We start from the raw sequence: 27040 nt of genomic DNA on the forward strand, positions 1-27040 counted from the left end.
ATGTTCCATCAACTACGTGTCCATGAAGATGACTTAGACTTCCTGCGATTCCTGTGGTGGCCAGATGGTGATACTAACAAAACATTGGAGGAGTACAGAATGACGGTACATCTTTTCAATGCTATATCCTCTCCAAGTTGGTCTAACTTTGCACTGCGAAAGACTGCAGAAGACAACTGTGAGAAGTATGATGAAGAGGTGATTGAAACAGTCAAGTCCAACTTCTATGTTGATGACTGCCTCAAATCACTGGCCATAGAAGAACAAGCCATAGCTATCACAAAAAACATCAGATGTGTGCCCTCAGGGTGGGTTCAAGATGACCAAGTGGGTCGGCAACAGTCGCGCTGTGCTGGCTTCTATCACTGATGAACACAAAGCCAAGCAGATTAAAGAACTGGATGGAGAAAAGCTGCCTGTTGAAAGAGCACTTGGAATCCGATAGAACAGTGAAAGATGATGCGTTTACCTTCCGAGTCACTTACAAGAAGAGGTTCTCTCTCAACTGTCAGCTCTGTTTATGATCCATTAGGTTTCCTCTACCCATTCATATTAAGGACAAAGCAAGTTCTTCAAGAGCTCTGCAAGTTAAAGTATGGATGGGACGAAGTCATCCCCAAAGAACACTCTATTTCATTGAAGAGGTGACTCTCAGAGCTGGACCAGCAGTCCAGATTCCAGATTGATAGGTGCATGATGCCTAAGAACTTTGGTCAAGTCAAGACCGCAAAGCTGCATCACTTTGGTGAAAAAGGTTATGGCACGGCAAGTTCACTTAGGTTCACAAATGGTATGGAAAAGGTCCACATCGCATTCATGCTGGGGAAATCAAGGGTGATTCCACTCCAGCAGATGACGATCCCCAGACTGGAACTTGCTGCAGCAACATTGGCGGTGCGAGTTGACAGGATATTAAAGTTGGAGCACCAGATTGAACTCGAGGAGTTAACTTTCTGGACAGACAGCCAGTCTGTGCTGAAATTCATCTGCTATGATACCAAGAGATTCCATACCTTTTGGCTAATAGGGTTGCTGTGATCTGTGACCAATCGAAAGCAAAACAGTGGAGGTTTTTGAACTCCAAACACAAGCCAGCCGATGATGCCTCGAGGGTTACAGGTTGAAACTTTCCTGAACTCAAAGAGATGGCTCAAAGGATCAGAATTCCAGGAGAAAGCAGAAGCACAATGGCCGAAAGTCACCGAGAAGCTTGGCGCCATCCCTCCGAATGATCCAGAGGTGAGAAAAGACGTCATTGTGAACAGTACAAGTGTGGAAGAAAAGAGTCCTACCAGCAAACTTGAACTAATCTGTAAATAGCACACCCGACTATCTCATCCCCATATTATTACTTACCCTCTTAATCTTTTGCACCCAGTATCTCTACTTGCATGTCATTATCTGCACATCTATCACTCCAGTATTAATACTAAATTGTAATTATTTTCACCTCTAGGGCCTATTTATTGCCTACCTCCCTACTCTTCTTTATTTGCACACACAGTACATAGATTTTTCTATTTTTCTTTTCTTTTGTGTTATTGACTGTACGTTTGTCTATCTGTAACTCTGCGTTGTTGTTTTTGTTGTACTGCTTTGCTTTATCTTGGCCATGTTGCAGTTGTAAATGACAACTTGCCTGGATGCTGAAACTGAAGAGTTAAGCCAGAAAAGGAAAGTTCTCACAAACACTGTTCCAGGATCAGATCAGAATTGAACAAACTCACTGAAGGAACAAATTAACAAGTTCAAACTGAAGTTTGGAAAATTAAGTCTGTCTGTGGATGACCTAGATAAAGCAGAAAAGATCATCATTCGATTTGAGCAGACAGCACTTTAAACAAGAAATTGCACTTGTTGTGGAAGGAAGACGATGTGAATGGGAAACGGTTCAATCTGTAAGCTTGATCCAATTGTTAACAATGGCATTCTGAGAGTGGGAGGAAGGTTAAGCAAAGCTGCTATGCCTACGGAACTACATAATCCTATGTTCCTACCCAAAGACACCCACATCTCCAGAGTGATATTACTCCACATCCATGAGCAGGTGCAGGCATGTAAACATGCTTTCCAGAGTTCGCCAGCAATATTAATACCTTAGCTAGGAAGATCCTTAAGAGCTGTGTCTTCTGCAGGCGGATGCAAGCTAGAGCTGGGGAACAGAAGATGTCCGACCTTCTACAATATCGGGTCTTTCACGCATGTGGGCATAGATTGCTTCGGCCCCATAGAGGTGAAGCCATGCCACGTTCATGTGAAACGGTATGGTGTGATCTTCACTTGTCTTGTGAGTCGAGCTGTCCATCTAGATGTTGCAAGTTATCTGGATACTGATTCCTGCATCAATGCCCTGCGCAGGTTCATCTATCAAAGGGGCCCAGTAACAAGTATCAGAACAGACAATGGCACCAACTTTGTTGGAATACACTGCGAGGATAAGCTCTGAAAGAGCTGGAATACAACAAGATTCAAAATGCGTTTCTGAAAGAAGGAGTGACATGGTCATTCAACCCTCCTTCTTGAGCCCACAATGGGGGAGCATGGGACTGGTTGATCCAACTGGCGAGTGAAAAATATCCTCTATTCAGTCCTTAAAGAGCAAGTTCTGGATGATGAGGCTTTGCAGACAGCCTTTGTTTGAATTTGAGGCGATCATAAACGACAGACCAATCACAACTGTAACAATTTACCCTAATAATCTAGATCTCCTGACTCGGAACCATCTGCTTCATCTGAAAGCAAAGCCAGTTGTCATGATGTTGCCCTGTTGGTGAGGTTTATGACCCCCATAAATACATTTTCCTCTTTTCTTTCTCTACTCTACAGTATGGACTCTTGGAAAGCCCTTTGTTAACATAGAGAGAGTATGGTAACATCAAAAGGTTGGGAACGGAACAATATTTTGGTAAACCAACTAGTTGAAAGTATCCGTTGGTAGTTAAAGAATATGATGTCAGATTAGTTGTCGTCTGAGACATTATTACTGATGATAGGACGACATAAATTGTATCTTGGAAAGTCTACACATTCTAGTTATCAGATTCACATGGAATTGTTGTGCAATTTAAATGTTTAAATATAAAAATATTTGTGAAAAGATTAAATGTAGTTTTGGTTAAGAATGAGCCAATTGTTTTCATGAGTAAAATATGCTCCCTCAGTAGCCATGCCCAAGTGAATATGTATTGGTTGGAAATGATGAACCAAGCCCCTTTCTACAAGAGCCCCTGTGAACCAATTTATGGCAGACTAAGCCAAACTCAGGGTGAGCTCTGGTTGCGAATGGTTGAACGACTACAACCTAACGAAATTAAGATTGTGTTCCCGATGATGTGAGGACTGATGTCCATACATTTAAAAGGGCTAATTTCAACGTGGAGGTGACGATCACCTCGCTGGAAGGATGCATTTTGAATACACCAGCCAGAATATAGCATGAGTTGAGTATGGCAACTTGGTATGAATTTTGAACTCTTATTCACTAAAGAAGTGATACATTCTATTATCAGCAGTAGCTGTAAATGTGCGTGGCCTAGGAATGGACGGACAATCTCTTCAGAACGACAGGATACTACAACGTATCAATTCTACCACACAACGACAGACTACAACGTATCCGACAATAAATATTCTTCAAAGGACAAGGGAGATCTCTGCTGGGAAACCCAGGCTTCCATCTTCGACCAATCTATCGAAGCACATCTCAGAGTAATTTTTTGTTGTTGTTGCATTTTCCATTTCCGAATGGGCGGTTATTTAGAATGCATAAGATTCTGTATTTTACGATAGCATAGCTTCATGAGGTTCAATAGAGACCCAATCCTTTTGTTCCTCAGTCTTCCCGCTCTTTCATTCAAACCCAACCCCCTTTCTTTGTGTAACCAGTCGTCATATTGGTTTCGTCCGCTTGGGACATTTTCTTTTATTACATATTTAGTCATCAATGTATGATCCATTCTGTGTATATGTAATCCTGTGTGATTATTTAGTAAATAAATAATTAAACCACATTATGTATTGCTGATTCAACTTGTTAGCCAGGGTTCGTGAAGAAAACAAATAATTTTATGACGTTCAGATGAGACTGAATAAGGTGATGATTAATAATTGACTGCTATTGATATAAAAGATTACCAAGTCTTTAAGAGTTTATTCGGAAGACAACAGCTCTATAAACATTCTTCCGTGGTGCCCCGACTTCCTAGTTAATTACATTTACCTGATTAGTTTAATCAGGTAATATTAATTACATAGAATTTATTTGATATAATAGCATATCATATATAATTTAATCAATAGTAAAGTCACGACAAAGTCCTGCCACCAGGACTATTCCAGAGAGGAGACCTATACTCATGAAGGAGATGGAAGTAAGTACAATATTATAACACTGTAATACTGCTCTAGTATAGTATATTTTGTGTATTGCTCTATTTTTGAATATTAAATAATTGTTATGCATTCAGTTCAGTTAACAATTAGGGGCCGGTATCTTAGACATAGTTGTATAAAAGACAGAACATACAGTGTTCCATAAATGTGTGTGTAAATAAATGAAATATGAATCTATGTGATCAATTTGGAACATACCATTATGATTTATATTTACCTGATTGAGATATGTTCCTTTGTTATTAGTGTAACTTAGTATTTGGCTCCCCCTCTTGCCCATTCACTGTACCATGGTAATTGTGTTAGTGATAGGATAAAGGCAGGAAGTTGGGCCTTATGTCATATCAAATCAAATCAAATTCACATGCGTCGAATACAACAGTGAACCTTACAGTGAAATGCTTGCTGACGAGCCCCTAACCGACAGTGCACTTTCAAAAAATACGGATAAGAATAAGAGATAAAAGTAACTAAAGAGCAGCAGTAAAAAAATAACAATATATACAGGGGGGGTGCCGGTACAGAGGCAATGTGCTGGGGCACCAGTTAGTTGAGGTAGTATGAACCTGTAGGTAGAGTTAATTAATGTGACTATGCATAGATGACAACAGAGAGTGGCAGTGGTGTGGAGAGGGGAGGGGTGGTGGTCAACGCGAATAGTCTGGGCAGCCATTTGACTAGATGTGCAGGAGTCTTATGGCTTGGGTGTAGAAGCTGTTTAGAAGCCTCTTGGACCTAGGCTTGGCGCTCCGGTACCACTTGCCATATGGTAGCAGAGGGAACAGTCTATGATTAGGGTGGCTGGAGTCTCTGACAATTTTTAGGGCCTTCATCTGACCCCACCTCGTATAGATGTCCTGGATGGCAGGAAGCTTGGTCCCAGTGATGTACTGGGCCGTTCGCACTACCCTCTGTAGTGCCTTGCGGTCTGAGGCCGAGCAGTTGCCATACCAGGCAGTGATGCAACCATGCTCTCAATGGTGCAGTTGTAGAACCTTTTGATGATCTGAGGACCCATGTCAAATCTTTTCAGTCTCCTGAGGGGGAATATGTTTTGTTGTGCCCTTTTCATGGTGTGCTTGGACCATGATAGTTTGTTGGTGATGTGGACACCAAGGAACTTGAAGCTCTCAACCTGCTCCACTGCAGCCCTGTCGATGTTAATGGGGGCATGCTCTGTCCTCTTTTTCCTGTAGTCCACAATCACCTCATTTGTCTTGATCACGTCTAGGGAGAGGTTGTTGTCCTGGCACCACACGACCAGGTCTCTGACCTCTCTATAGGGTGTCTTGTTGTTGTCGGTGATCAGGCCCACCACTGTTGTGTCATTGTCATGCCCTGACCTTAGAGCCTTCTTATGTCTCTATTTGTTTGGTCAGGGTGTGATTTGGGTGGGCATTCTTTATTTATTTGTTTCTGGCCGAGTGTGGTTCCCAATCAGAGGCAGCTGTCTATCGTTGTCTCTGATTGGGGATCATACTTAGGCAGGCCTTTTTCCCACCTGTGATTGTGGGTAGGTGTCTATGTGTAGTGGCCTGCGAGCACTACGTAGCTTTACGTTCGTTTGTTATTTCTTGTTATGTTGGCGACATTATAAATAAACTAAAATATACTCTCACCACGCTGCGCCTTGGTCCATTCCTTTCGACGAGCGTGACAGTCATCAGCAAATGTAATGATGGTGTTGGAGTCGTGCCTGGCCGTGCAGTCAGGAGTGAACAGGGAGTACAGGAGGGGGCTGAGCATGCAGCCCTGAGGGGCCCCTGTGTTGAGAATCAGCGTGGCGGATGTGTCGTTACCTACCCTTACCACCTGGGGGCGGCCCGTCAGGAAGTCCAGAATCCAGTTGCAGAGGGAGGTGTTTAGTCCCAGGGTCCTTAGCTTATTGATGAGCTTTGAGGGCACTATGGTGTTGATCGCTGAGCCGTAGTCTCAATGAATAGCATTCCCACATATGTGCTCCTTTTGACCAGGTGGGAAAGGGCAGTGTGGCGTGAAATAGATATTGCATCATCTGTGGATCTGTTAGGGCAGTTCGCAAACTGGAGTGGGTCTAGGGTTTCTGGGATAATTGTATTGATGGGAGCCATGACCAGCCTTTCAAAGCACTTCATGGCTACAGACGTGAGTGCTACGGGTCAGTAGTCATTTGGGAAGGTTACCTTAGTGTAATTGGGCACAGGCACTATGGTGGTCTGCTTTAAAGATGTTGGTATTACAGACTCGGACAGGGAGAGGTTGAAAATGTCAGTGAAGACACTTGCTCGTAGTACACGTCCTGGTAATCCGTCTGGCCCTGCGGCCTTGTGAATGTTGACCTGTCTTACTCACATTAGCTGTGGAGAACGTGATCACACAGTCTTCCGGTACAGCTGGTGCTCTCATGCATGTTTCAGTGTTATTTGCCTCGAAGAGAGCATAGAAGTAGTTTAGCTCGTCCGGTAAGCTCTTGTCACTGGGCAGCACTTGGCTGTGCTTCCCTTTGTAGTCTGTAATGGTTTGCAGGCCCGGCTACATCCGACGAGCTCCAGAGCCGGTGTAGTACGATTCGATCTTAGTCCTGTATTGATGATTTGCCTGTGTGATGGTTCGTCAGAGGGCATAGCAGGATTTCTTTTAATAAGCTTCAGGGTTAGAGTCCCGCTCCTTGAAAGAGGCAGCTCTAGCCTTTAGCTCAGTGCGGATGCTGGCTTCTGGTTGGGGTATGTACGTACGGTCACTGTGGGGACGACGTCATCGATGCACTTATTGATGAAGCCAATGACAGATGTGGTGTACTCCTCAATGCCATTGGAGGAATCCCGGAACATATTCCAATCTGTGCAAGCAAAACAGTCCTATAGCTTAGCATCTGCTTCATCTGACCACTTTTTTATTGATCTAGTCACTGGTGCTTCCTGCTTTAATATTTGCTTGTAAGCAGGAACCAGGAAGATGGAATTATGGTTAGATTTGCTAAATGGAGGGCGAGGGAGAGCTTTGTATGCATCTCTGTGTGTGGAGTATAGGTGGTCTAGAGTTGTTTTCCCTCTTGTTGCACATTTAACATGCTGATAGATATTTGGTTAAACTGATTTAAGTTTCCCTGCGTTAAAGTCCCCGGCTACTAGGAGCGCCGCCTCTGAGTGAGCTTTTTCTTGTTAAATTATGGTGGAATACAGCTCATTCAATGCTATATTAATGCCAGCCTTTGACTGTGGGGGTATGTAAATAGCTACAAAGAATTTAGATGAAAACTCTCTCGGTAGGTAATGTTGTCTGCAGCTTATCATGGGAAACTCTACCTCAGGCGAGCAATAGCTTGAGACTTCCTTAGATATCGTGCACCAGCTGTTGTTTACAAAAATACATAGACCGCCGACCCTTGTCTTACCAGACGCAGCTGTTCTATCCTGCCGGTGCATCGTATAACCAGCCAGCTGTATGTTGATATTGTCATTGTTCAGCCACGACTCCGTGAAGCATAAGATGTTACAGTTTTTAATGTCCCGTTGGTAGTTTAATCTTCCCAATAACGTATTCATTTTATTGTCCAAAGATTGCGTGTTTGCTAGCAGAATTGAGAGGAGTGGGGGCTTATTCGATCGCCTCCGACTCCTCAGAAGGCAGCCCGCCCTCCGGCCTCTCTTTCTCCACCTCCTCTTCACGCAGATCATTGGAGTTTGGGCCTGTTCCCGAGGGAGCCGTATATCCTCCGCCTCGGGCTCGTCATAGTCGTGAAAGAAGAAAAAGGATATTGCTAAGTCCTTGGTGAGTTATCGCAGTCCTGATGTCTAGAAGTTATTTTTCGTTATAAGGGACGGTTGTGGGAACATTATGTACAAAAATAGTAAAAAAACAAGGTTACAAACAACGCAGATAAACAAACAAAAAAGCACAATCGGTTGGGGGCACATGAAACGTCTGCCTTCTGTTCCGGTGCCATCTTACAAGTATTTTTCATGTCAAGTAATCTATGCTTTAAGTAGATTGGAGAATCATTTTTTGTTAGATATAAGAATAACCTTTTTGTTGCACCATATCCCTGGATCTCATTGAAGTCACTACACTGTTGGAAAAGCATTCCAGGTGAAGCTGGTTGATAGAATGCAGACTGCAAAGCTGTCATTAAGGCAAAGGGTGGCTACCTTGAAGAATCTACAATATATTTGACTGGTTTTGGTTACTACATGATTCCATATGTGTTATTTCATAGTTTAGATGTCTTCAGTATTATTCTAAAACCCTTGAATGAGTAGGTGTGTCTTAACTTTTGACTGGTACTGTGAACACTATCCACATTTTGTTACATTACCGCTTTATTTTAAAATTGATTAAATGAATAAAAATAGTCATCAATTTATACACAATAGCACATAATGACAAAGTGAAAAGAGGTTTTAGAATAAAAAATAAAAAATAAAAAAAACCTTATAAGTATTCAGACCTCTTGCTATGAGACTCGAAATTGCGCCAAGGTGCATCCTGTTTCCTTTGATCATCCTTGAGATGTTTCTACAACTTGATTGGAGTCAACCTGTGGTAAATTAAATTGATTGCATACAGTGGTGGAAAAAGTACCCAATAGTCATACTTGAGTAAAAGTAAAGATACCTTAGTAGAAAATTACTCAAGATAAAGTGAAAGTCACCCAGTAAAATACTACTTGAGGAAAAGTCTAAAAGTATATGGTTTTAAATATACTTAAGTATCAAAAGTAAATGTAATTCCTCAAATATACTTAAGTATCAAAAGTAAAAGTATGACTAATAAAAATTCCTTATATTATGCAAACCAGATGGCATAATCCTTTATTTTTTTATTAGTGTAGATGAAGGGGAGAAGACAGGCAGTGGTGTAAAAATATTTTGAAGTACTACTTAAGTCGTTTACTTCTCTAAAGAAAGAAAATAATGTACTTTGTATTCCATACATTTTCCCTGACACCAAAAAGTACTCGTTACATTTTGAAAGGACAGAAAATAGTACCATTTCTGATCAGGCGGACTCACTACACACATGCTTCGTTTGTAAATTATGTCTGAGTGTTGGAGCGTGCCCCTGGCTATCTGTACATTTAAAAACAAGAAAATTGTGCCATCTGGTTTGATAAATACAGAATAGGAAATTTGAAATGATTGATACTTTTACTTTTTATACTTCTTTTAGCAATTACATTTACTTTTGATATTTAAGTATATTTAAAACCAAACAAAAAACCAAACACTTTTAGACTTTTACTCAAGTAGTATTTTACTGGGTAACTTTCACTTTCATTAAGGTATTGTGATGTCCCTCCCACTCTGTCTGCTGGAATCCGTTGTTTGGTAGTCTGCTTGATGCAGGAGGCCAGTGGGCAGGACTGCTCCCTCCCTCCCCTCAGACTGACCATCAGATGTAGGCCATCGGTCCAGTAAAATAAAAAAAGCTAATGATTATGCTCACTCAGCTGATCTATTCCCAGTGTGATCATATACCTAACATGTTGTAATATCATTTCAAAATGGTCTGAGTAGAACAACATTGGCAGGGCAATTGAAGCATAGCCAATATGAAGTGATAATGTATTGGGCCTATTGCCTTCTGCACAAACCTCACTGCTACAGAACTGGTTTTAATAGGTTATTAATGTTGCATAGGCTTATGTTTTTTAAGTCATGTTTTTTATTTATCTGAGCGGTTTATCTCGGCTTGCTTTTGGACTCAGAAATTGATCTTGATCTCAAAGGTTGGTGACCACTGCTCTAGAGCCTATTGAAATTCGCGGTTTCCTTGAATCCAATAGACTACAAACATAATGAGTTAGAATCCAACCAGGAAGTGGGTAATCTGAGGTTTGTAGTTTTTCAACTCATTGCCTATCAAATATACAGTGTCTATGGGGTCATACAGCACTTCCTATGCCTTCCAATAGATGTCAACAGTCTTTAGTATGCTGTTTGAGGCTTCTACTGTGAAGTGGGAGCGAAAGAGAGCTGATTCAACCAGAGGTCTGCCAGAGTGGCATGAGCTGATCACGTGTGTACGTGAGAGCGTTCCAATGCAATTCTAAAGACAAAGGAGTTGTCCGGTTGGAACATTATTGATTTATGATATTATAAGATTTATGTTAAAAACATTCTAAAGATTGATTCTATACATCGTTTGACATGTTTCTATGAACTGTAATATAACCTTTTGAACTTTTCATCTGAACTTTCGCCTGGACTTGCCTGCGCCTCGTGAGTTTGGATTTGTTTACCAAACGCGCTTACAAAAGGAGGTATTTGGACATAAATTATGGACTTTATCGAACAAAACAAACATTTATTGTGGAACTGGGATTCCTGGGAGTGCATTCTGATGAAGATCATTAAAGGTAAGTGAATATTTATAACGCAATTTCTGACTTTTACTGACTCCACAACATGGCGGGTATCTGCATGGCTTGTTTTTGTGTCTGAGCACAATGTTTTCGAGGCACAACATTACTGACCATACAGCGCCAATGTAAACTGACATTTTTGGATATAAATAGGAACTTTATCGAACAAAACATACATGTATTGTGTAACATGAAGTCCAATTTGATGAAGATCATCAAAGGTTAGTGATTCATTTTATCTCTATTTCTGCTTTTTGTGACTCCTCTCTTTGGCTGGAAAATGGCTGTGTTTTTTTGTGACTAGGCTCTGACCTAACATAATCATATGGTGTGCTTTCGCTGTAAAGCCTTTTTGAATTGCACTTGTGAATGTATGAAAGTTACATATTTCAATTTTTGTATTTCGCACTCTGCCTTTTCTGCGGAATGTTGTCGAGGGGTTCCCCTAGACATAAGAAGTTTTAACATCAATTAACCAAAAAAAACGCATCAACTCAGATTTTTTTCATATTCGCATATGTTGTAGTAGGCCCTACTTTACATCATCTGAGGTTTTTGGTGTTGTGCCCGCCATTGCAGATACAGATTGGATGAGACTGAAACTCCCTGCACCAGACCTCCAACCCCATCCTATACCCACATCCATGACATGTAAATGCATCACGCCATCTTCTCCTTAAACACCAGTGTAGCGGGATGGTTCCCAATGTCCACCCACTACACCAGGTCTAAGGTTTCCTTAATGTAATGAAGTTTGATCTATAGTGTCCAATGTCCAATATTGTGCTGTTATGCTGGAGTTAAGAGCTCTCTGGGACTTCTCAGGTTCACAAACACACAGGACCTCCCAGACTGTGTCGTTGGACTGTTGTCTGTACAGTCCCTTAACTACAGACAGGCCTGCGATTAGAACTTATTAAGTTCATACACTGCCTGGCTCTGTATGGGGGGCTGACAGCTTCTTCAGTAGGACAAACACTGTATCCATGACAAGGTCTGTCCTCCTGGGACTGTCCATCCTGGCATCCTCCCCGCCAAGCACTATACGGTTGCAGATCTCCAATCAATGAGGAATCCACAGACGCCGAGCCTCAGTCGCCTTCATTTGTTACGTTTATTTAACGGGGAGAGAATCACATTAAAGTCAGGGAAACTAATGACATGAGGTGACAGACATAAATAAAGTTAAGTACAGAGGGTTGACATGCGTCTATGGCTCCTTAATTGACTTACTGCCAATGTTTTGGGACTGTGGCAAAGGAGCAAGACACCCTGAGCAGACTCTGTCTGACAAATTGAAATTAGATTAGCCTCATGACACTGGTATCTGACCAGAAGTGAGTGGGGGACGGGTAGCTGCTACCATTAAGATGTCTAAACAGTCTATAATTAAACCACTTTAATTGTGAAATGCAAATTGAAGGAGAAAACAGTGGTATAAGCACAATGATCCTCTATTCAACAGTACTTGTAAGATCCATATATTCATTGGTCTAATCTAGCTTTTACATACCAGCAGGAATATCAACTACACGGGGGTCTTCTGTGTCTCCTGCCCACACGTTTGCTAAACTCGGCTGTGAATTTACTTCCTGGGTTTGCTAGAGGGCACATTTCTGGCAGATATAGACACAGACGGGGTCAACAGATCGGAAAACATGTGCACCACAATCTTCAAGGGGACATGCTAAAGTGAAAAGCTGGCGCCTGACAACAAATGTTTAGTCATTTCAGCGGGGGATTGATGTTATCGGCATGCGCAGCAGCCACCTGAGCCCCCGGACCACCTGCCCTGCCACCACTCACTGGAATGACAACTCTAACAGCTGGCCCAGGGATTTACACACACATTAAGCCCAGCCTGCCATCCCAGTATGGTGTGGTTAACCGTCACCGGTCACCACCACCATAGCCTCACCAGCCCAGCGCCCAGAACTGGTAGTTCAGAGCCAAGAGCATGGATCACCTCCTCAAGCTTAATGCAGGGGATTCCAATCTCAAACCTGCTCTCTCAGGGGTCCAGCATCACCTTATTTTCCATCTAAATGAAAGGGCATACCCATTAATCCCTGCCCAATTCATTGGAGCCCCAGAGTGGCACAACAGAGTCAATACCCTGCTAATGGTGCTTATCAGCGCATGAGAGCGCGAACAGCACGGCCATTTTACAACCTAATCTGTGGACTAAATCCCTGTGTGATGCCAGCCAGAGCAGCCACTGTGGTATTTCTGCTTGTCTGCCAGCCTGCTAACATCCCGCTATCAACACCCTCTCCTGCACTCATCTGACTAACAACTCTATCAATGAGCACAGCTTGCATGCAGGCACAAAAGCACACATTCACATACATCTTAGTAGCTTTTACCAGTGTGAGGAATTAAGTGGAGAGAAGATCAGATCAGATAAGTTTTTGACCAAATACTACTGCATCACTAACACATTGTCCAAGTTAAACCAACAATATAATATAAAAGAACATAATCTTACAATATTATTATTTTACTATTGTAAAAAAATATAATGTCCAAAAGGTTCTGCATACAATGTCTTAGGCACTTTTGCTCTGGTATGTTTACATTGACACCAGGTTTCCAACAGGGAGAGGACAGCCAACAAGATTAGTAACATGTCCCGTGATGACATCCTGATATTGGGAAAGAGTGGTGTAAAACAGACACCTAATTAAATGTTTAATTACCTGTTCATTAACATTAACACTATGGAAAGAGTTCAAACCCTTTCCAATTAGATGAATTAGTGGGGTGACCAAAGTACAACCAAAGTACAACAGCAAGTGACACCTACTGAGATTACATCGTAGGAAAGAGTGTCGTAAAGTATATTGTACAGCTCCATCAGCCAGATGGCTACAACAATATATGCATTCACACAGCAAGTCTACTCTTGAGCTGGGCTCAGGGATGGAACAACTGTTGAACATCTGAGCTTTGTGTGTGTGTGCGTGTGTGAGTGTGTAGGTGGTTGTATTGGTGGAAGGGGAGAGGTGTAGATGTGTGGATGGGGCATGTGGGTGTATGCATCCCATAGCCGTTGCTATAGGGCAGTGGTACTCATTGAAGCGAGCCCTTCATTTGCGGCTTGTGGTGATTTTCCTATTTTCCATTCATAATACATAGCAATGATACAATTTCAATTCAATGTGTTTAATGCAGGCCTGAATTGCTTCATTGAGTATATATATTGTTCCCTGGATGACAGATAGATGGCAGTATAGTGCGGCTGTTGAACAGAAAGGCCGAAATAGAACGTTTGCCGAAATAAAACTAGCTAATTTTGCAGTCTGGTGGACATTGATCGATTTATTGTAAAAAAAGAAACGTAAATCTATTGACAATGAAAATGAGGGGGAAGAGCTGGAGAACAACGTGACAGCTAGGAATGAACAACCACCGGAGAACCAGGAAAATCAGGAAGATGGCGGAGGGGAAATGCAGCTAGCTAACATGGTTAACGTGGCTCAGGTAGTTAAGAGAGAATAACGGTCGATTCAAGAAGAACACTGAAAGTTCCAAGAGAAATGGACAGACAATTATTTTTTGTACTGCATGATGGGACTAGCTCACTTTGTCTTATTTGCCAGAAGGCAGTCAATTGTTTTAAATGAGCAAATTTAGAGCAACATTTTCAGTCACACCATGACCACTTTGACAAAACATATCTGCCACAAAGCAACCTCAGAAACAACAAAATAGCGCAACTCAAAGGACAGCTCAAAGGACAACAACAAATGATGGACAGATCTAGCAATGTTGCAGAGATACCGACAGAGACAACATATGAGATTGCTTGGACACTCGCGAGAAACAAGAAGGCCTTCACAGACGCAGAGATTGTCAAACAATGTTTTTTGGCCTCAGCCAAAATATTGTTTGCTGATTTCACAAACAAGGAAGCTATTTTAAAGCAAATTACGTGACTACAACTCTCAGACTCGACCATAACAAGACGCATAGAAGACATCGGTGAGGATGTCGGTAAGCAACGGATTACTGACATATCCGTGGCACCTTGTTTCAGTACTGCACTTGACAAAGGCACTGATGTAAGAGACATTGCGTTTGGGTCCACTTCCATCAAAACGAGTCGTTCAGAGAGGAACTTTTATGTTTACTGCCCCTTCAGGGACAAACATGAGGAGAGGATATTCTGAAAGCCCTTGTTACATTTTTTGCTGATAATAATATTGACAGGTCAAATCTGGCATCTGTGTGCACAGACGGCGCCCCAAGCATGCGAGGGAAGAAGAAGGGACACATAGACCTGATGAGAAAGACCGAGGATATTACCAAATTTGTTACGTTTCATTGTATCATTCATGAGGAAGCACTTGTGGCTAAACTCAAAGGCTGTGACTTACAGAATGTGATGTAGCAAGTTTGGTGAACATTATTATTGTGAGGACACTGAATCAAATTCTGCAAGTTTCTTGAAGAATACCAGACAGAATACGGTGACTTGATATTTCACAATGAGGTGAGATTGTCACGCCTTGGTCTTAGTATTTTGTGTTTTCTTTCTTTATTTGGTCAGGCCAGGGTGTGACATGGGTTATTGTGGTGTGTTTTTGTCTTAGGAGTTTTGTGGGGTGTCTACGTAGTCTATGGCTGCCTGAGGCGGTTCTCAATCAGAGTCAGGTGATTATCGTTGTCTCTGATTGGGAACCATATTTAGGCAGCCATATTCTGTGAGTGTTGCGTGGGTGATTGTTCCTGTCTCAGTGTGTTTGTATTTCACCAGATAGGCTGTATAGGTTTTCACGTTCCGTTTCTTGTTTTTGTATTTATCGTGTTTATTCTTTCAGGAAGAAAGCCGTTACAGAATCACCCACCTCACCCGGACCGAGTAGCGTGGTAACAGGCAACAGCGACAGCAGAAGCAGCGAAAGGAGGAACGGACATGGGAGGATGAATTGTTCGGAGAAGGACCCTGGGATCAGCCTGGAGAATATTGCCGCCCCAAAGAAGAACTGGAGGCGGCGAGAGCTGAGAGGCGCTGGTATGAGGAGAAGCAACAGCGGCAGCAGGAGCAACAATATCGGGACTACACTACTTGGGAGGAAATAGACAGGTGGGCGGTCGACCCAGAGAGAGTGCCGGAGCCCGCCTGGGATTCGCTGGAGCAGTGCGAAGCAGGTTATAGGAGAATGGAGTTGGAGAGACAAGCACGGCGGCGCAGAAGAAAGCCCGAGAGTCAGCCCCAAAAATGTATTGGAGGGGGCTCAGGGAGAGTGTGGCAGAGTCAGGAGTCAGACCTGAGCCAACTCTCCCTGTTTTCGTGAGGACCCAAAGAGGAGACCAGAACCAGAGCCAGTGTTAGAGGTGAGCGAAGCAGAGACTGTGAAGGAGTTAATGGGGAAAGTGGAGGAGAGAGTAATGAGGGAGTTGCTAGTTTGGTGCTTTAAATACGATATTCGCCCGACGGAGCGTGTCAGGGATTTAATGGCACCTGGGTCAGCGCTCCATACTCGTCCTGAGGTGCGTGTTAGTCGGCTGGTGAAAATTGTGCCAGCCTCACGCACTAGGCCTCCTGTGTACCTACCTAGCCTTGCACGTCCTGTGCCAGCCCTGCTCTCAGGCTCTCCAGTACACCTTCATGGTCCGGTCCATCCTGTGCCACCTTCACACACCAGTCCTCCGGTGGCAGCTCCCTGCACCAGGCTTCCTGTGCGTGTCCTCGGTCCAGTTCCACCAGTGCCAGCACCACGCATCAGGCCTACAGTGCGCCTCGCCTCTCAAGCGCTATCAGAGGCTTCCTTCTCTCTAGCGCTGTCGGAGCCTCCCGCCTGTTCAGCGCAGCCAGCGCTTTCCTCCTCTCCTGCGCTGCCGGAGTCTCCCGCCTGTTTAGCGCAGCCAGAGCCGCCAGTCTGCATGGAGCAGCCTGAGCTGTCAGACTGCATGGAGCAGCCAGAGCTGCCAGTCTGCATGGAGCAGCCAGAGCTGTCAGTCTGCATGGAGCAGCCAGAGCTGCTAGGTTGCATGGAGCAGCCAGAGCTGCCAGTCTGCATAGAGCTGCCAGTCTGCATAGAGCAGCCAGAGCTGCCAGTCTGCATGGAGCTGCCAGTCTGCATAGAGCAGCCAGAGCTGTCAGTCTGCATAGAGCAGCCAGAGCTGCCAGTCTGCATGGAGCAGCCAGAGCTGCCAGTCTGCATGGAGCAGCCAGAGCTGCCAGTCTGCATGGAGCAGCCAGAGCTGCCAGTCTGCATGGAGCAGCCAGAGCAGCTAGATCCGCCAGTCAGCCAGACTCTTCCAGATCTGCCAGTCAGCCAGACTCTTCCAGATCTGCCAGACTCTTCCAGATCTGCCAGTCAACCAGACTCTTCCAGATCTGCCAGTCAACCAGACTCTTCCAGATCTGCCAGTCAACCAGACTCTTCCAGATCTGCCAGTCAACCAGACACTTCCAGATCCGCCAGCCAGCCAGGATCTGCCAGAGCCAACTACCTGCCTGAGCTTCCTCTCAGTGCTGAGCTTCCTCTCAGTGCTGGGATTTCCCTCAGTGCTAGGCTTCCCCTCAGTGCTGCATTTTGGTCCGACTCTCCTTCGACGGAAGAAAGCCGTTACAGAGATGGCTGTCTCGTGGCAGTGTTTTGGAAAGATTTCTCTCTCTCCTCCCTCAAATCCATGAATTTGTTGCAAGCAAGGGGAGAGAGGAGCCAGAGCTGGTTGAGCCACAGTGGGTATTTAAACTGGCTTTTTTAACTGACATCACCTGCCACCTGAATACGGTGAATTCCCAGCTCCAAGGGAAAGGTAAACTCTGGACAAAATGCTGCGTGTGGTCATTGCATTTCAAAATAAAATCACCACACTGTTCATACCTGACAGACAGCATGTTAAATTTCCAAAACTCAGAGCAATCATCACATCCAACTCAGACATACTGCCACATTTTAGCTATGATGCATTTGTGCGTGTGTTGGAAGAGTTGATGTTGGAGTTTGAGTCAAGATTCAAGGATTTCATGGAGTACAAGGAGTTTTTCAACTTCGTTGAGAACAGCCCTCTGTCCTGACTGTGCTGGAACAGAGAGTGAGATAGTGGAGCTGCAGGCAAATGACACATTGCAAGGTGAACTAAGATCGGGTGTAACCCATTTCTGGACATTTTCGCACATCCAACTACTGAGGAAACCCTTACTATGGGTCTTATACATGTGATGTAGCCTATTTGATGTGTGTCTGTATATTCACTACTTGTCAACTTTTAGAACACCTCATTCACAGGTTTTTATTTATTTTCTACTATTTTCTACATTGTAGAATAATAATGAAGACATCAACACTATGAAATAACAAATATGGAATCATGTAGCAACCAAAAAGGTGTTAAATAGTACTATACAGTGCATTCAGAAAATATTCAGACCCCTACCCTGTTTCCACATTTTGTGACATTAAAGCCTTATTCTAAAATGGATGAAATAAAAAAGAATCCTCATCAATCTACACACAATTGCCCATAACGACAAAGCGAAAACGGATTTTTAGATTTTTTTGCAAATGTATAAAATTTTAAAACAAAAATACCTTATACATAAGTATTCAGATCCTTTGCTATGAGACTTGAAATTGAGCTCAGGTACATCCTGTTTCCATTGAACATCCTTGAGATGTTTCTACAACCTGATTGGTAAATTCAATTGATTGGACATAATTTGGAAAGGCACACGCCTGTCTATATAAGGTCACACAGTTGACAATGCATGTCAGAGAAAAAACCAAGCCATGAGGTCAAAATTGCTCGTAGAGCTCCAAGACAGGATTGTGTCAAGGCACAGATCTGGGGACCAAAACATTTATACAGCAATGAAGGTCCCCAAGAACACAGTGGCCTCCATCACTCTTAACTGAAGATTGGAACCACCAAGACTCTTTCTAGAGGTGGCCGCCCACAGACACTGAGCAATCATGGGAGAAGGGCTTTGGTCAGGGAGGTGATCAAGAACCCTATGGTCACTCTGGCAGAGCTCCAGAGTTCCTCTATGGAGATGGACAACCATCTCTGCACTCCACCAATCAAGTCTTTATGGTTGAGTGGCCAGACGGAAGCCACTCCTCAGTAAAAGGCACAAGACAGCCTGCTTGGAGTTTACAAAACAAGTCACCTAAAGGACTCTCAGACCATGAGAAACAAGATTCTCTGGTCTGATGAAATCAAGATTGAATTCTTTGGCCTGAATGCCAAGCATCACGTCTGGAAGAAATCTGGCACCATCCCCAAGGTGAAGCACGGGGGTGCAGCATCATGCTTTGGGGAAGTTTTTCAGAGGCAGCAACTGGGAGAATTGTCAGGATCAAGGGAAAGATGAATAGAGCAAAGTACAGCGAGAGACTTGATGAAAACCTGCTCCAGAGCACTCAGGACCTCAGACTGTGGCGAAGGTTCACCTTCCAACAGGACAACGACCCTAAGCACACAGCCAAAACAATGCAGGAGTGGCTTCGGGGCATGTCTCTGAATGTCCTTGAGTGGCCAAGCCAGAGCCCAGACTTGAACCCAATCTAACATCTCTGGATAGACCTGAAAATAGCTGTGTCCTACCGGACAGAGCTTGAGAGGATCTGCAGAGAAGAATGGGAGAAAATCCACAAATACAGGTGTGCTAAGCATCATACCCAAGAAAACTCAAGGCTGTAATCGCTGTCAAAGGTGCTTCAACAAAGTACTGAGTAAAGGGTCTGAATACTTATGTAAATGTCATTTTAAAACATTTACAAATATTGCCAAAAACCTGTTTTTGCTTTGTCGTTATGGGGTATTGTGTGTAGATTGATGAATAAAAAAACAATTTAATCAATTTCAGAATAAGGCCATAACTTAACAAAATGTGGAAAAAGTAAAGCGGACTGAATACTTCCCAAATGCACTTTATAAGTCAATGGTCATCTATAAGGGAGTTAACACTATTTTAAAGGACCGTAACTAACCATTTGTAAGGTGTTAATAAATGGTGTGTTCACCATTTATTAATCATAAACCCACATTAATAATCAATTTACTAATCATTAGAGAAGTATTTTTGCAGTTCCTAATCTAAAGTTAGTGCTATTTATACTTTATAAATGTTTTGAGTGACCAGTGTAATTTCTCACAAAAAGATGGGAATGCCATTGGTAGACATTCCTGGCGTACGTGGTAAAAGAACAAGCACAGGATGTTTAAGGAAATATACTGTATATTTACAAGTACTGTATGAATAACTAGCTTACTAATAACATTCATAAAATGTAGGAGTAATGATTAATAAATGGTGAACAAAATGGATTGTAAATTCCTCATAAACAGTTTATTATGGACCCTTAAAATAAAGTGTTACCTTAGGGGGTAGCTCGGCACAGCGCAGGCAGTGTGTGAGAGAAAGAAACACACACACACACACACACACTGACACATGTACTGCCAGTTTATTGATGTTTTGGCTCTATAATATATATGGGCAGTTGGGATTTTAGCATGCAAATCTTGGTGGGATATCAAACTCAAATAAATGTTCTAGATGCGTGCCAGCAAAGCCACTACGCAACACAACACTAAACAATCCATTAATTGCTCTATAACGGTGACAAACGGTGCCCTACATAAAGCTGTCCCAACAGCAGAGCTTTCTTTTCAGCACCATGGAGTGTATCCTTACCACTGCTACACCTGGGTTTCAGCAGAGCCTTGTCTGGCAGTGAAACAGTTCATTCAGCCTCATTTACTGCCTTGTAAAAAACAAAACTGATATGGATGACTTGCTTAAACAAATGTGGTTTCTACTGACAATTGAAATGTACACACTATGGCACAAGGGGACGACTAGCGGATGAGAGGCCATCTGTAATTTCGCTTAAGACATTAATGAGCAAGCTAGGACGGACATAGTATTAGTATTTGTTCAGCACTTTTAATTCAACATAATTCAGAACATGGGCCATTCTTACAGTATTCTCCCTGTACACCAAGTCAGAACTGTAGGACAAATAAAGTGGGTATATAAGCAGACAATGAAAATTCTTACAATATTCTCTAAAATAGGCTGTAGGCCACATGTGCAACACCAAGTCAGAACAGTAAGCTAAGTTATGAGGGGGAAAGGGTTCAAATTATTAAGGTGAGACACATGGGCTACTAACAGCTTACTACACAACATACACTTGGTATTACTTTTTTAGCTACAGTATACAGATCTCCCTGGCATATGACATCATTTATGCAGCAGCATACAATACATTTTTGGATTCAACTTGTTGTTCTGTGCTCACTTGAACAGGAAGGTGGTGCGGCGGTCATTGGTGGGTAAATTTTGTCAGCAAACTGTGTCATCAAATTCTCTGGATTTATGGTGCTTTCAAGACAACTGGGAACTCAAAAGAAAACTAGGTCGAATCATGACATCAGTGATCTTTAGGTCGGATCTCTAGAAAGAAGATGGAGTAACAAATTTGTGCTTCTTTTATCTGAATCTTCCTGAGTGCAATGTTGTAGGTCAAATACAATCTCTATCTTCGTTGTTGCTTCTAGTGACGTCAAGATCCATTGGAAAAGTATTTTTTAATCGGAAACTAATTAGTATGGTGGGACTCATTAAGCAACCAGAGGACAGCCAATAAGATTAGTGACGCCTCCTGAGATGACATCTGAACTTTTGGCAACCAGTGGTGCAAAAAGAGACCTAATTAAAACTGATTACATGAATTAACCATGTGAGACTAAACAAGCAACAAGAGGGCAACAATGACGTCTGAACTTTAGGGAAAGAGTATTATAAAAACAGATAAGATTGCACACATTGTACATAGATTTTTCTATTTTTCTTTTATTTTGTGTTATTGACTGTACGTTTGTTAATGTGTAACTCTGTGTTGTTGTTTTTGTCGCACTGCTTTGCTTTATCTTGGCCAGGTCGCAGTTGTAAATGAGAACTTGTTAAACTGACCTACCTGGTTAATAAAGGTGAAATAAATACATTTAAAAATTAAAACGTTTTTATTAACCTTAAAACTATGGAAAAGTTCCTGGATTCTAACTGAATTGGCCAACAAGCTGTGAGGGAATTGATGTTTAGCTCGATATAGCTTATTAACAAATTGACTGAAGTCTTCCTGAGGCAGCGGTGTTTCACCAAATTCTACACTCTAACACATTGTTCAACTTCAACTAATGGAATCAAGTGAAGAAAAATAAGCATAATGTGACTCTTCCTGATCACACTGTCATAGCTCTAATACAATAACAATCTTTATCTCCTTTGGCACCTTGAACGACTGCATAACGTTCTTGTAATCCACCTTGATTGGACTACAAGCTGAGGGGATTGACAACACACTCACGTGTGTTACGGTAGCTAATTATAGCTAATTGACTGAAGTCTGTTCACCAGCATCTGGTTCTCACCCTTTTCAGATTTCTGAAGTTGCAATTTCAATACGAAAGACTTACCTGGTGTTTGTCCACTAAAATCCCAAACATAACACTGATCATTTATTAAATGACAATCAGTCAAGAGTTATATCAATTATTGTACTTGTACTCAGATTTTTTGTTTCATGCTCATCAATATGGTCACATTGTTCTTTGACATTGATCATGATAAAACAAGGCATCTAAAGATCGTAGCTTTCTAGCTACTCTTACCTGCGGACCTTATCCCTTGGCTGGCTACTTACACAAGGATTAAAAGGACATCTGAGGGGTATCCAAAGAGGCAAGCTAGATCTACTCAGGGTTTTCTAAAGCCAACCAGCTTCAGTTAGCTTCACATTCCAACTCAGGCTTCGTCTGTACTACGATGTTACTTGTCCACCTGATGCTAACTATTGCAGGCTTTTAACTGCGAGTGCATGTCGTACATGGCTAGTCAAACGGCAAACTCTTCATTGTGACAATGCTGAAACATCAATCAATGGTCGATTAGGGCCACATTTTCCATTGTGCCAAAATCAAAATGAAAGAATTCAGCAGGCTATGGTGTGAAATAGACTTTTAGAAATGCAGTCTTTATTTTATTACTTATCATTATTGCCATGTTTGCTCTGCTTTATCAATGTACAAGCAACTTTTTTCCTATCAATGTTTTTAAGTCATACAAAAGTGTTACAATGCGTGAAGTTGAAAATGCGTTTTGTCATTACTAAATGTGTATTGTGATATATTTTAACATGAGAATTTCTTCCAGAAGAAAAACATTTGGTTAATAAAATATTTAATAATTCATCTTCCTCAAATGAAGGGGATGATGATACAATCTTTGCAAGAGGGAGAGAATCTGATTGCATTGGTCCTCAACTTGTGGCTCAGTCATTTCATTCAGGGTAAGTGGGGTTAGCCATGAGAGAAGGTTAGTTGTGAAGGATTTGTTGCCATAGCAATTTACCTGGCTAAATGTTGAGCCACTTTCCTTTGACCGGTTATCCCGAGTTGAGCTCAGTTTACCTAAGTTACATTGCTAACTACTCAAACCTGCTCTGTAGGATACCGCTCGGTTCAGGTCAAGGCCATTAGGATTTGTAAACCAGGAAATCAACAAAGGCAGAATCATGCAGTAGTGTTCCTCTGCTCAGACGTTGCTGACGCATGCCAGATCTTACAACAACTGGATAGGTATTTTATGTATCAGTTAATCATATCATAAATCAATCATGTGGCATGGAACTATTGGTTGATGTATGCAATGCCTGAGCAGGGGAACACGACCTATAAAATCTGTGATTAAGAGAACACTGCCAGAATCACGGAATCCAGACATTAAAACGGAATTCAACAATATAAAATTGTTTATCTATTGAACTTAGGAGGAAATCAATTAAATGAATTGAACTTATTCAAAAATGTATTAATTTGTCCAAGTTTATCATAAGACATAAACAGAATGTATCAGTGATTGTTTTTTTTCTGTAACTTTCTGAAGAGGCTACAACACAGGAATGGCCTTGTCTCTGAGTGTGCGTTGTTCACTTATGTCTTCCACTTTGTGTAGCCTTTAGCAATGCTAATGATAACCGTCTTTTGGTAGATGGAAACCCATTCATAAAAAAACTTCTCAATTAAGTGTTATGGGGCGTTCACATGCTATTGGAGTAATCAGAAGTTCCGAATCAGAGTTCCGACTGGGAAATTACACTTGAACAACGCTCCAAGTCGTAATTACAAGTGGGAAACTCTTGTAACCTGAGTTACAAAGCCTTTCACCTTTTCACCCGAAAGATACAACAAATCAGCAAAGTTAAGTATCTTATCTAGCAGCTAAAATCTCAGCAGTTGAAGAATTGTTCCACTTCAAAAGCACTTCAACACAATCATATTGGACTTACGACCTACCTTTTGCCTACCTGGAAGAAGGATATCATGATTATTTACGCTACCGGTCAAATGTTATATAACAACTATTCACTCAAGAGTTCTTCATCAGTCGTGTTGTGACCAGGTGGAGGGGTATACAGAAGATAGCCCTATTTGGTAAAATACCAAGTCCATATTATGGCAAGAACAGCTCAAATAAGCAAAGAGAAACAACAGTCCATCATTACTTTAAGACGTGAAGGTCAGTCAATGCAGAAAATGTCAATAACTTCTTCAAGTGCAGTCGCAGAAACCATCAAGCACTGTGATGAAACTGGCTCTTATGAGGACCACAACAGCAAAGGAAGACCCAGAGTTACCTCTGCTGCAGAGGATAAGTTCATTAGAGTTAACAGCCTCAGAAATTGCAGTCCAATTCAAGTAGAGTTCAAGTAGCAGACACATCTCAACATCAACTGTTCAGAGGAGACTGTGTGAATCAGGCCTTCGTGGTCCAATTGCTGCAAAGAAACCACTACTAAAGCACACCAATAGTTAGAAGAAACTTGCTTGGTCCTAGAAACATGCGCAATGGACATTAGACCGGTGGAAATTTTAGATTTTTGGTTCCAAACGCAGCGTCTTTGTGAGACGCGTTGTGGGTGAACGGATGATCTCCACATGTGTATTTCCCACTGTAAATCATGGAGGAGGTGTTATGGTGTGGTGGTGCTTTACTGGTGACACTGTCTGTGATTTATTTAGAATTCAAGGCACACTTAACCAGCATGGCTACCTGTCACGTTCTGACCTTTATTTCCTTTGTTTTGTATTTATTTAGTATGGTCAGGGCATGAGTTGGGTGGGCAGTCTATGTTTGTTTTTCTAGGTTTTGGGTATTTCTATGTTTCGGCCTAGTATGGTTCTCAATCAGAGGCAGGTGTCATTAGTTGTCTCTGATTGAGAATCATACTTAGGTAGCCTGGGTTTCACTGTGTGTTTGTGTGTCCTTGTTACTGTCTCTGTGTTACTTTGCATCAGTATTAGGCTGTTTCGGTTTTCGTGTTACATTTATTGTTTTTGTATTTGATTCGTGTTTACTTTGTTTCATTTAACATGGATCGCAATAGCCACGCCGCATTTTGGTCTGACTCTCCTTCACATAAGAAAAACCCGTACAGAATCACCCACCAACCAAGGACCAAGCGGCGTGGTAAAAAGAGGCAGCAGCAACAGCAGCAGCAGGAGAAGTGACAGGTGCAGCAGGAGCAACAGCAGCAACAGCAGCAGGAGAAGCAGCAGGAGCAACAGCAGCAGCAGCAAAGGCAGCAGCAGGAGAAGCAACAGAGGCAGCAGCAGCAGTGGGAGAGGCTGCACTATTTGGAGAGATGGACTTGGGAGGAGATCCTTGACGGGAAAGGACCCTGGGCAGAGCCAGGGGAATATTGTCGCCCCAAAGCCGAGCTGGAGGCAGAGAGGCGGCATTATGAGGAGCTAGCACGGCAGAGCGGCTGGAAGCCCGAGAGGCACCCCCAAAAATGTCTTGGGGGGAGTGTGGCAGAGTCAGGAGCCAGACCTGAGCCAACTCCCCCTGTTTACCGTAAGGAGCCATGGATGTTATCGGAACTGTCGGCGAAGCTGAGGGCTGAGTCTGAGAGGGTCGAGGCGTTATTGGACAGAATGGAGGAGAGTGAACGGATGGGAGATGAGGAGACACTCGAGGAGGTGTTAATAGAATTGGGGGAGTGTGAAGAGAGAGAGCAGTTGATTTGGCGTAGTATGCAAGGCATTCGCCCTGAGGTGTGTGTCCCCAGCCCGGTACCACCAGTGCCGGCACCCCGCACCAGGCTGTCTCTCCGTCCCATCAACACAGGTGTTCCCGCCTGTCCGGCGCTACCAGAGTTTCCCGCCTGTCCGGCGCTGCCAGAGCTCCCGCCCCTCAGTCCAGAGGGGCCAGAGCTTCTCTGTCCAGCGCGGCCAGAGCCTTCCTCCTCTCCAGCGCAGCCGGAGTCTCCCGCCTGTCCGGCGCTGCCAGAGCTCCCGCCCCTCATTCCAGAGGCGCCAGAGCCCCTCATTCCAGAGGCGCCAGAGCCCCTCAGTCCAGCACTGCCAGAGCCTTCCTCTCCAGCTCCGTCTGAGCTACCTGTCTTCCCAGCGCCGTCTGAGCTACCCGTCTTCCCAGCGCCGTCTGAGCTACCCGTCTGCCCAGCGCCGTCTGAGCTACCCGTCTGCCCAGCGCCGTCTGAGCTACCCGTCTGCCCAGCACCGTCTGAGCTGCCAGTCTGCCCAGCGCCGCAAGTGCCGCCAGTCTGCCCAGCGCCACCAGTGTCGCCAGTCTGCCCAGCGCCGCCAGTGTCGCCAGTCTGCCCAGCGCCGCCAGTGCCGCCAGTCTGCCCAGCGCCGCCAGTGCCGCCAGTCTGCCCAGCGCCGCCAGTGCCGCCAGTCTGCCCAGCACCGCCAGTGCCGCCAGTCTGGCCAGCGCCGCCAGTCTGCCCAGCGCCGCCAGTGCCGCCAGTCTGCCCAGCGCCGCCAGTGCCGCCCAGAGGCGCCAGAGCCCCTCAGCCCAGAGGCGCCAGAGCTGCCGCCCCTCTGTCCCGAGCTGCCGCCCCTCTGTCCCGAGCAGCCGCCCCTCTGTCCTGAGCAGCCGCCCCTCTGTCCAGTGGGGTCATTGAGAGGGGTTGCCATGGTTAGAGAGCCACGGAGGCGGACAATGAGGCGGACTAAGACAATGGTGAAGTGGGGTCCGCGTCCCGCGCCAGAGCCGCCACCACGGACAGACGCCCACCCAGACCCTCCCCTATAGGTCAAGGCTTTGCGGCCGGAGTCCGCACCTTTGGGGGGGAGGGGGTACTGTCACGTTCTGACCTTTATTTCCTTTGTTTTGTATTTATTTAGTATGGTCAGGGCGTGAGTTGGGTGGGCAGTCTATGTTTGTTTTTCTAGGTTTTGGGTATTTCTATGTTTCGGCCTAGTATGGTTCTCAATCAGAGGCAGGTGTCATTAGTTGTCTCTGATTGAGAATCA

General features: G+C 43.6%; 1 protein-coding gene across 1 annotated transcript in view; it reads right to left on the reverse strand.

The window, feature by feature from the left end:
• LOC135563714 (sericin-1-like) overlaps positions 1–26067 on the reverse strand; it is a 39512-nt gene extending 13445 nt beyond the window's left edge. The window contains exons 1-2 of the mRNA XM_065006827.1: positions 25914–26067; positions 25616–25667 (exon numbers count right to left, since the gene is read on the reverse strand). Coding sequence (XP_064862899.1) covers positions 25616–25667; positions 25914–26067 — 206 coding nt within the window. The remainder of the gene's footprint in view (positions 1–25615; positions 25668–25913) is intronic.
• Between the last annotated feature and the right edge of the window lie 973 nt (positions 26068–27040).

The sequence above is a fragment of the Oncorhynchus nerka genome, linkage group LG22, assembly GCF_034236695.1.
Source record: "Oncorhynchus nerka isolate Pitt River linkage group LG22, Oner_Uvic_2.0, whole genome shotgun sequence".
In the NCBI taxonomy this organism is placed as follows: Eukaryota; Metazoa; Chordata; class Actinopteri; order Salmoniformes; family Salmonidae; genus Oncorhynchus; species Oncorhynchus nerka.